The following is a 12202-nucleotide window of genomic DNA, read 5'->3' on the forward strand; positions in this document are numbered from 1 at the left end:
GCGCCAACTTAATACGAATATGTGAAAATAACGTGCAGTATAGTGTAAAAGTAATAGTTATAATCTATCAACGAATAAATCAAATTTCACAACAACTAATTAGTCAAATTTCTTAGTGTACATTAATCAAATTAATAAATGGATACTAAAAAGTTCACAGGACAATCTGTAAAGTAAAGTGTCAGTAGAATCCAAAGAAATAGCGTGTCGTGACAAATGGTGGTAAATAGTGGTAGGCTGCTCTCTCAAATAAGGGCGAAAAGTCAAACAATCTCCTAGAAAATAGGAAAAACAAGAGGCGCCTGATGGTGTAATATCGTAGCGACCAATGATGTCAACAACAAAACGACAACTGAATACTCACAAAGGTCGTTGTACCTCCAGTGCAATATTAAGCAGGCCGAAGCTTCAGAGACGTTTGGCTGACTCAGAGATCCAAAGCAGACAGCTGGGCTGTATATGTTACGTCTCAGTTAACGTCTCCAGGTCTGAACAGATGGGACCCAAACAGGAAGTGAAACTTACAATAGGTCTAAGTGATCCCACTCACTGGGTGAAATATGGTCCGTAATGGGCAATAACCCAAGGACAAGAGCAAGGTACAGAAAAAAATTATTTATTAAAACAATATAATAGTTCTGCAGCAACGCGTTTCTTGGCAGCAATCCCGTTTCATCAGGCTGTATCGCACACATGTACCTTGCTCTCTTTTGAACCTAAATCCTACCAATAGGAAACACAAATCATAACACACCCGCTACCACACTACGCCCCAATGGGCCACCACTGCTGTAGCAACCAGTGACATCCCTGGGCAGGAGAACCAAGGTCAAAATGACACTTTCTTGATTCAGACAAAGCAGCCGTTTAAGAGACTTTCTAATTCCCTTCTGTTATCTAATATTGCTTAGCAGCTCCTACTGAGCATGTGCAGAAGTGTTTACTATACTAGTCTGTGATTGGCTGATGGCTGTCACATGATATAGGGGCAGTACATTGTAGTACATTTTGAAATGTATCAAAATAAATTTACTGCTGATTTTAAATTCAGGGTAAGTGCTTTGTATTATGCAATTAAACTGTATATAATGGCCCTTGTTAGGGATGTTAAACAGCCTGTTCTATTGTTGTAATAAAAAAAGCACTAAGCTGTGTCTTATATACTTAAGGGGCAGTCAACTCAAAAATGTTTATTGTTAAAAAAGATAGAAAATCCCTTTATTACCTACTCCCCAGTTTTGCACAGCCAGGATGGTTATATTAAAGGGACACTAAACAGAATATTTTTCTTTCTTGATTCAGATAGAGCAGCGATTTTAAGAAACTTTCTAATTTACTCCTATTATCAGTTTTTCTTTGTTCTCTTGCTATCTTTATTTGGAAAGCAAGAATGTAAGCTAAGGAGCCGGCCCATTTTAGGTTCAGCACCTGGGTAGCACTTTCTGATTGGTGCCTAAATGTGCCTAGAAAGTTGCTTAAAATTGCATGCTCCATCTGAATCATGAAAGAAAAAATGTGGGTTTAGTGTCCCTTTAATACACTTTTTATCTCTGTGATTACCTTGTATCTAAGCTTCTTTTGAGAGCCCCCTGATCACATGACTTTATATTTATTATCTATTGACTTGCATTTTAGCTGTGTTGTGCACAAGTGACGGGCGTGAGCACAATGTTATTTATATGACTCACATGAACTAGCAGTCTCCTGATGTGAGAAACTAATAAAAAAGCATGTGATAAAAGGCTGTCTGTAGTGGCTTAGAAATGGGCAGAAATTTAGAGGTGTAATTGTTATAAAGTATATTAATATAACAAAGCTGGGCAATGGGTAGTAAAGGTGTTATTTATCCTTTTAAGCTATAACAATTTTAGTGTTGACTGTCCCTTTAATAGAAATAATTGCAATATGTATTATTCATCTATTTAAATGGATTTTAACTTATATTTCTTTTTTATGCTACATTTGTGCAGTGTACATTACTTCCTGTCACAGCCTGAGGGCTACAATGAGAATTTCTAAGTGCTCATTGTGCACATTTTGCACAATGTGTTTAATAAATAAATACCTATAAGAGATAGTCAGAGTTCAGGCTATTAATGGGGTTTTCAAGTCTTCACTCAAGCAAAAGCCACGCAGCAAAGTTAGCAATCACATCTAAAGTGATATTAAACCCTAGGGGCGAGATTACATATACGGCGTAGGTTTCAGTGCAACAGCAACTGCTGAAACCCACGTCGCCCATAAGTTCATCTCGCACATCGGGTGAATCAGATATACGGAGCCATTAGATAATAACCTGCCATAAGTCGGATAAACTGGCGATGTTCAGAAATGTGCGGAAAATACACATTTCTGGAGTCGCCAGTGACTTAGGAAAAAAACAAAAAAATGTTACATCGCCCGTAAAAGTCTAACCCGCCTCCCAAAAATAGAGACGACACGTCAAAACCACTATATCCGCCATCCCTCTACATCGTAACTAATAATAAAAGTGATTAACCCCTAAACCGCCATCTCCCCACAACGCAATATAACTAATAAATGCATTAACCCCTAATCCGCCATCCCCCCACATTGCAAAGTATCTAATTACACTATTAACTCCTAAATTGCCAACCCTCACAACGCAAATAACTATTATAATCACTAAGCCCCCTAAACTGAATTAACCCCAATTACATAAAATAAAAAAGACTACCTTACTAATAAATGAATTAAAAATTACAAAAATAAAAAAAATTCTAACTTAAAATTAAATAAAAAATCCTAACATTACATAAAAAACAATCTAAGATTAATTATTTATTTCTTGACACAGTGAGTCCACGGGATCATCAATTACTGTTAATATCACTCCTTGCCAGCAGGAGGAGGCAAAGAGCACCACAGCAAAGCTGTTAAATATCACTTCCCTTCCCCCAAACCCCAGCCATTCGACCAAAGGAAAAGGCGAGAAAGGAAGTAACACAAGGTGCAGAGGTGCCTGAGGTTTCTATAAACAAAACTGTCTGAAAAAACAGGGAGGGCCGTGGACTTACCGTGTCAAGAAATAAATACATTTATCAGGTAAGCATAAATTTAGTTTTTTTTTCTTATGACACGGTGAGTCCACGGGATCACCAATTACTGTTGGGAATCAATACCCAAGGTAGAGGACACAGATGATAAGGGAGGGATAAGACAGGTGACCTAAACAGAAGGCACCACTGCTTGAAGAACCTTTCTCCCAAAAGAAACCTCAGCCGAGGAAAAAGTGTAAAAATGATAGGATTTAGAAAAAGTGAGCAAAGAATACCAAGTCGCAGTCTTACAGAACTGTTCTACAGAGGCCTCATTCTTGAAGGCCCAAGAGGAAGACACCACCATGGTGGAATGAGCTGTAATTCTCACAGGAGGCTGCTGTCCAGTAGTCTCAAATGCCATACGAATAAAGAGAAGTGGCAGTAGCTTTCTGACCCTTACGTTTTCCAGAAAGGCAAACTAACAAGGCAGAAGACTGACTAAAGTACTTTGTAGCCTGCAAAGAGAACTTAAGAACACGCACAACGTCTAAGTTGTGTAAAAAACGTTCTTTAGGAGAAGAAGGATTAGGACAGAGAGAAGGAACAACAATTTCCTGATTAATATTCCTGTCCGAAACAACCTTAGGAAGAAAACCAAACTTGGTACGGAGAACTGCCTTATCTGAATGAAATATGAGATAAGGAGAATCACACTGCAAAGCTGAGAATTCAGAAACTCTCTGAGCAGAATAAATAGCAGTAAGAAACAAAATCTTCCAAGATAATAACTTAATATCTATGGACTGTATAGGCTCAAACAGAGCCTGTTGTAAGTATAAGGTTAAGACTCCAAGGCGGAGCAACTGATTTAAACACAGGCCTGATACTGACCAGGGCCTGACAAAAAGAGTACACATCTGGTACATCCCCCAGACACGTACAATGAGAAGCAATACAGAACCTGACTCTGTCATACACTGACAACCCTTCTCCAAACCTACCTGGATAAAGGATAAATTCTAGGAATCCTGACCCTACTTCCATGACTGGTCCATGGATTCCCACCAATAAGGAATTTGCGCCAAACCTTATAGGAATTTTTTTCAGCCTAATCAAGATTGCAAAGACCACTGCAGAAAAACCATGCATAGACAAAACTAAGCGTACAAAACACCAAACAGAGAGAAAATAAGTTTGGATGAAGGAAGGACCCTGAAAGGAATGTCCTTCCTCAGCAACAACCCGCAAGGAGAGATTACATCTCCGCAAGACTGCATCCTAAGGAGCTAGACATACTACCAACTGATCCAACTCCAGTAACCCTTAGGCAAGGGTTAATCTGGAGAGACCTCCAGAAAAAGTGCCCAGAGAAAAAGACTGACTTTTCAAGAAGTCCACTCCCAAGATGCACTTCTGGAATGAATAACAGATAAACAGCAATTGTGAGCGTTTGCCCACTGACTAGCTAAAGAACTCCAGGTACCTCCCAGGTGGTTGATGCAAACCACTGAGGAGAAAATAGGCCAACTAGAACCTGATAAACTGGGCTAAGGCCAACTGATCAACAGAACATTGCATATTGGTCTCAACTCCAAGATGGAAATAGGGAAAACCGACTCCTCCCGAATCCATATCCCTAGCCCAACCAGCTGGCGACCATGGGCACTATCAACCAGGAAGGACTCCAGAGTCAGAACCTGTCTTCCAAGACAGACTCACCTGAACCCTGTACTACTAACCGAGCATGCATAACAGCAGAACTCTCGGATGGACACGAGCAAGGACGGCGTCCAACAAGAGACCATCAAACCAATTACCTCCATACCTTAAGCCACTGAAGGCCTAATAGAATGTAGGGGAAGGCAAGATGGAAAATCCTTTATATTCTGATCCCTTGTCAGAAAAAAGGTTAGAGATACGAAAATTATTATGGTCCCTAAGAACCACTAACCCTGTCGTTGGAACAGGGGAACTCATCTTCATATTCACTTCCCATCCTTGGGAATGAAAAAAAGACAAGACCCTGAATGATAGTTTGCTTGTTGGAAGGATTGCGCCAGAACCAATATGATGCCCAGGAAGGGCGCCAAACTGAAAGTGTTTGACAGAAGGACAAATCTCAGGAGCTTAAAGATGTGTGTCCTCCAGATCTATGATTATCATGAACTGACCCTCCTAGATCAAAGGAATAATTGACACAGCCTTCTATTTTGAAGGATGGTACTCTGAGAAAACTAGTTGAGACACTTAAAGGTCCAAAAAAAAAATCCCACTTTTCTGGGAACCACTAACAGGATGAATAGACTCCTAGATCCTGGTGCCTTACACGAAACTGGACTATCACTCCCAGGGAAAAAGGTCAATTAAAACACCTCTCTGTTATCTGGACTGCAGATAAAACTGAGAAATGGAATTAGTGCCTGAGAGTAAGGGTCTGTTTCTAGTTAGCAACCCTGAGGCACTAAGTGCGCAGCCTAACCGGGAGATCTCGTGCCCATCTCTGAAGAAAAATAGAGAACATCAGCCTCCCAATAGTTCCTGTAATGGAGGCGAACCCTACACACTAAGACAGATTAAGCTGCAGGTTTCTATCTGACATCCTTCTGGTGGTCAGAAACAACCCTCGATATCAGAAATATACTTCTTAGATCAGGATCAAACAAGGTCTTAACCTTGTAAGGGAGCACCGGAGAAAAAAACTAAGAGTATTTGAGAAAAACAAGAGCCTTGTGTGAGACCTACTCACGGCCTCCAGATTATGAAACTGACTCACAACACAACGCCCCATGGGCTAACACAGAGAAACCAGTAACTTCACCCCTGGCTTAATGACCAGTATAGAAACATCAGAAAAAATGAATTAACGTAAGATCCTTAATTCTGTTCTGGTTCTATTTCAAAGGGAACTCTACCCAAATGGAATCAGACAAAACATTGCACCAAAGATGCTGTACTTGCCACAGAGGCAATACAAACCTCCATATAAGTCCTTAGCTTGGACCACTGATCCTAAAAAGAGCAGCTATCCTCTATAAGGATCGAAATTCTCTAGCAAGAGTGGAAAAAGGGCTTCTTCTACTAAAGGCACCGTGCGTCATGATATTAAATGGAGACAATGACAGGACAAATCTTCTTTAAGGAAACAGGGAAAAGGAAAACCCTGACTTCTCCAATTCTTGAATAAAAACTCCAAGCTCGGACTGGAACAGGAAATACTTCCACAGAGAAAAATCAACAAGCAACTATGAACTTGATGAAATTCCATGGGGTTGACAACGATAGGCATATCAGAGTCACCCATAGAAGCCAAAACCTCCTTAAACAATACACGAAGGTGATCAAGCTTCAATCTGATGAATAACACTTTGGCAGCACAAAAATGGAATTATACGGTCCAAATCTAAGATTCCACCCTCAAAGGCTACCAAAGTATCCTCATCATATCCACGAGGAAAGACAACCTGTGTAACAGCAAGCGAACAGAAAACCTACTATTTGAATCTCTAATTTTCCTCTTGCGATAGCCCTTATTAAATAAAAAGCAGATAACACCCCAGGAATTGCAGGAGATACCTGGGCATAACTGTCTGCAAGTAATTAACTCCTCTAGGAGATTGAGAGGAACTGCAGGTACTGCATGTGACGCCATAGAGGCTAGTTACAGGAAAAAGCTGTGGCACTGCCTAAATAGCATCATCCTGAGAGACGATGGGCTCAGAGGCAAACTCTATCTCTACCCTCAAGAGATAAGTGAAAACATGGCAGATAAAGATTGTATATTGTTTGCCCTTTCAAATACAGAGCAAACCAACAATACACATACACTGCTTGCACCTTACTGAAGGTAAGCCAGCATGTAAAAAGCAACAGGGTTCTCTTCTAAAAGAACACAGGGCAAGGATAGAACTATTTAAAAATGTTGTTAGAAGGCTGACACTCATTATACAAAAACATAAGCACAGAAATGCATAGAGAAAAATGTCTTGCGCCTAACAAACCATCATGATTGTCAGAACCTGTCCTGATACAATAAAAAAAAGATATATAGTTTGTTTTATTATGAAATGAAACTGTCACTTTAAATACTGAAGGCTGGTAAAATTCGACAGAAGTAGGAAATAAGAGTCATCTGTATAGAAGGCTCAATAATAAAAAATAAATATCTTTATTTAAAGAATGAATTTAATATAAGGGACTAAACATTTCCAATTGTCTGAAAACGAAGAGAACACCAATGAACGAAAACGCCAAAAATGGCGCTGCTTCACTTTGGAGAGGAAGGAGGCAGGAACTAAAAAACTCGGCAAGGAAGTGAAGCGTGCACTAAACATTGTGCATCATTCCGCCGGTAGCGTTACAAAAAAACCTCTGCTTAGCAACGGCAGCAGAAAATAATAAATTAGCTACCTATTAATGCCTAACTTCTCCCCCATAACTAAGGCGTGGTTAAGGTAGACAGAACCGTTCCTGGATACTGAGAGGCTGTCTCCTCTAACGAGATGCAGTCCTTAAAATAGTACTGCAGCGTATAATAAACCTTTGATTCTTATATTGAGCCAAAATAAAAGGTTAACTGAACTCCTTCGTTGCTGTAGAGTTCAACCATAAGTCTCTATATCACATTGTCTGCCCCTGACTAGGATGCAGAGTCCCATATAAAATACAGAGGGTTCTCAACCCCTTCAGTACCAGCCTCAACCCAGAAAACCAAAAGGCACTTACCTGTATATCCAGCTGTCCGGCAGGAGGACAGATCACCCCGCATGAGAGGATGCCGCTCCTCACAGAGACCTGTTAAACAAAGAAAGACAGAGTAAACCTACTCAGGCTTTCAATACCAGGGCAGCAACATGTTAGAAAAACTCAGCAAGGCCCACCTCACAAGTTCCTAACTGCTTTAAAGCCACCGCTGCGCTACTGAAGAGACCAACGTTGAGTACAGCTACACCCAGACTGTGATGGAAACTCAGGGCAAGCCTACCCTGACTTCAAAACAAAAAAATCTTGATAGAAGAATCTTTATCAGGCACATAATTATTTCACCTTCTGGGGACCGATTGCTAAAAAAGATATTGCAGAACTAGAAAAAGTTCAGAGAAGGGCCACAAAGCTAAAAGACTGTGGTTTGGGGGAAGGGAATTGATATTTAACAGCTTTGCTGTGGTGCTCTTTGCCTCCTCCTGCTGGCCAGGAGTGATATTTCCAATAGTAATTGATGATCCCGTGGACTCACCGTGTCATAAGAAATAAATAAAAAAAATCTAAAATTACAAAAAAAATTATCCGAAATAAAACATTTTAAACCTAATCTAATACCCCTATAAAAATAGAAAATCCCCCCTAATCTAACACTAAACTACCAATAGCCCTTAAAAGGGCCTTTTGTAGGGCATTGTCCTAAAGCGATCAGCTCTTTTACCTAAATTAAGTACCAATTACCCTAAGTAATCAGCTCTTTTACCTAAATTAAGTACCAATTACCCTAAGTAATCAGCTCTTTTACCTAAATTAAGTACCAATTACCCCCTAAAAGTAACCCCACACATTCCCCCAAAATAAAATACCTAACACTAAAAAAATCTAAGCTACCCATTGGCCCTAAAGGGGCATTTGTATGGGCATTGCCCTTAAAAGGGCAATCCGCTCTTTTGCTGCCTATTAAAATAAAAAAGCCCTAATCTAAAAAAAAAAAAAAAACACCAAAAAAAAACAAAAAAAAAACGTTGGTGAAGGCCTTCTTCTCCATCTTCATCCAGCACGGGGACCTCTTCTATCCGGAGCTAAGAAGTGATTAAATGAGTTATTTGCGTTGTGGGGGGGGAGGGGGGGTAGTGGTTAATAGTTTAATTAGGTATATTGTGTTGTGGGGGGATGGCAGATTAGGGGTTAATAGTTTTAACAGGTAGATTGCATTGTGGGGGATGACAGATTAGTGGTTAATAGTTTAATTAGGTAGATTGCGTTGTTGGGGGATGGCAGATTAGGGGTTAATAGTTTTAATAGGTAGATTGTGTTGTGGGGGGATGGCAGATTAGGGGTTAATAGTTTTAATAGGTAGATTGCGTTGTGGGGGATGGCAGATTAGGGGTTAATCATTTTAATAGGTAGATTGCGTTGTGGGGGATGGTGGTTTAGGGGTTAATAGTGTTAATAGGTAGATTGCGTTGTGGGGGATGGTGGTTTAGGGGTTAATAGTGTTAATAGGTAGATTGCGTTGTGGGGGATGGTAGTTTAGGGGTTAATAGTGTTAATAGGTAGATTGCGTTGTGGGGGGGTCGCAGATTAGGAGTTAATAATTTAATAAATAGATTGCGTTGTGGGGGGTGGCAGATTAGGGGTTAATAGTTTAATAGGTAGATTGCATTTTTGGGGGATGGCAGATTAGGGGTTAATAGTTTTAATAGGTAGATTGCATTGTGGGGGGGTGGAAAATTAGGGGTTAATAGTTTAATTAGGTAGATTGCGTTGTGGGGAATGGCAGATTAGGGGTTAATAGTTTTAATAGGTAGATTGCCTTGTGGGGGGATGGAAAATTAGGGGTTAATAGTTTAATTAGGTAGATTGCGTTGTGGGGGATGGCAGATTAGGTGTTAATTGTTTTAATAAGTAGATTGTGTTGTGGGGGGATGGAAAATAAGGGGTTAATAGTTTTAATAGGTAGATTGCGTTGTGGGGGATGGCAGATTAGGGGTTAATAGTTTTAATAGGTAGATTGCGTTGTGGGGGATGGCAGATTAGGGGTTAATAGTTTTAATAGGTAGATTGTGTTGTGGGGGATGGCAGATTAGGGGTTAATAGTTTAATTAGGTAGATTGCGTTGTGGGGGATGGCAGATTAGGGGTTAATAGTTTAATTAGGTAGATTGCGTTGTGGGGGATGGCACAATTATCATGAGCCCACAAACAGCAAATTTGCCCATCTGCTGGCGCACGATAATTAACCAGCATTACTAGCAATCTCTGGTTATTTTTCTAAAAGTCCCCCAAATGCCCTAAAAATAGAGGGCATAATAGTTTGTTTGTTTTTTTAAATGTAGCACTTAAGGGTTTAAAATGTAACCAATATTTTAAAGGACACATCTTAACATTAAAACTGTCGTGCCTGCCTCAGGGAGTTAAGTACACTACCCACACAAAGTACGACACAGAGTACCCAGAGATTAACGTGGATATAGGAGCCTGAAGCTCTGGATGCAGCAAGGAAAATCAGTAATGGTAAAGGATATAATCTGGTGTAGTACAGGTAACAGTCACCAGGGGTCAGGCTTGAGCATAGTCAGGGGAAACAAGATGCCAAGAACAAGTAGCAGCCCAAGTATAAGGATAGCACATAGAAAAGTAATAGCCCAAGAAGTTGAGGTCTCAGGTTCAATCCTAGTGTGTGACAAAATTATTTTGTATTATTTTATATCATTTACATTTCATAAATATCTGCCTATGGGATCCAGTACCCGCTTACTAAGGACCTCTTGGCATTACAAGTTTACCTTTTTCATAGGTTAAAATCTGTTCATATTTGGAATTCTTTCTTATTGGTGTTTGGATACATAGAAACACTGTAAGGATGAGTATTATACGTGTGTGCTAATAAACCACATGATTTGTATTTTAGGAAATCCAGGAGATCAAGATCCTTGGTTATGGAGAGGACATGTTGCATGCACAAGAGAGTCCTTCATTGATTCATTCACCTGTACATCAGGAAGACCTTCTGGATGATGAACTGTGCACAAGATTTAATGACAATGAGGTGGCGACTCAGACAGCACCTGTCTATTGCTTCAACACAATGGATGAAATTGTAGAGTTTTTGAATAGCTGTAACAAACATGAGGACACAAGTCCTCAAGCCATGTCTTTCTCTGAGGAACCCCCTGATGAGCCAGGAGGGGAAGAAGATACTTACTCAAGTGATGACCACATGCGCACATTGAAGATGGAGATAGAAGAGGATGATGACCAACCCATTGTCTCTCGTCTATACCCAAACCCTCCCTGTTTCCCTGTTGTCAAACGTCGGCGGAAGCAGAGATTTCATTGTGATTGGCAGGGCCCAGCTACTATCATCAGTTCACCCAACATACCTGCTCATGCCGCAGAACTACGAGTTGATGAAGAGCTGGCTATGTCAATTCGCCGACAAGTAGATGTCAACAACCCTGGGCCTTTTGGCTGGCAGCTAGCTAAACTGCTATTCACAGAGGATGAGCTTTATGGGCATAATTTTAATGGCACAGATCAGAAGTTGCCCCTTAGCCCCAGAAGGATCCATGCCATCCAGCATGCTTTCCATGACTACTTCCCTAAAGACATTGCAGATGAAGCTCTGGCCAAGGGACGCACTGCCATTAATCAAGGAATAAGGAACATGTTTTACATTCGCAATCGCAGGGATGGTGAATACACATGAGACCATCTCCTTTAAAGTCCTGACAGGGTCTGCTGCCTGTTTGAAAAAATAAATCAAGAACCACTTCCAATATTTGGAGGGGCATAAGATTAAAGTGGTCTACACTGGGTCTGAATCAGAACGATCCAACACCACTTGACTGTAAGTTGCGCCACAAGAACTTACAAATGATGTATCTGTCCCTACCTTGTAGGACAATCGGCCGGACTCCGGCCAGCCTAGCAGTGATGCAGAGGACAGTTGGCTGCTGCAGTTATCGCCTTAGCTTAGTTGTACTTTACCGAACTGTTATTCATTGTCATGAAGCCTCCAAGGCATCTCCTACAAGCACATCACATATTTTAAGGAAGATACTTTATCTCTTTTACACTCTTTATTTTTATTCCAGTTGTAAATGTTTGAGCCATCGCTGGTCATGTTAAAACCGGGCTGACAAATAGCAGATTAGATTCTATGCAGCAAACAGACTCACTCACTATTCTGTTAAATGCCAAGTAAAAGAACTAGATCTTCACAAAGAGCTGGTTATTTCTACTGTTTGTGTGACAGTTGTGGGATCTTGGTGGCATTAGTGATAGAGAAGATGATTGATTGCTGTAATGTCTCATGTTGTGACAATGTTTAGCTATGGCTGGAGATGTCTGTATGTGTGCTGCATTTGTCCTGTATAAGATGTCTGTGTGCTGCATTTGTCCTGTATGAGATGTCTGTGTGTGTGTCGCATTTGTACTGTATAAGATGTCTGTGTGCTGCATTTGTCCTGTATGAGATGTCTGTGTGTGTGTCGCATT

General features: G+C 40.5%; 1 protein-coding gene across 1 annotated transcript in view; it reads left to right on the forward strand.

Moving 5' to 3' along the window:
* Nucleotides 1-11929, forward strand: part of LOC128659180 (uncharacterized) — a 26711-nt gene extending 14782 nt beyond the window's left edge. Inside the window, exon 5 of the mRNA XM_053712864.1 lies at nt 10614-11929. Within this exon, the coding sequence (XP_053568839.1) occupies nt 10614-11411 (798 nt within the window). The 3' untranslated portion in view covers nt 11412-11929. The remainder of the gene's footprint in view (nt 1-10613) is intronic.
* Nucleotides 11930-12202: the final 273 nt, after the last annotated feature.

The sequence above is a fragment of the Bombina bombina genome, chromosome 5 (genome assembly GCF_027579735.1).
Source record: "Bombina bombina isolate aBomBom1 chromosome 5, aBomBom1.pri, whole genome shotgun sequence".
NCBI lineage: Eukaryota > Metazoa > Chordata > Amphibia > Anura > Bombinatoridae > Bombina > Bombina bombina.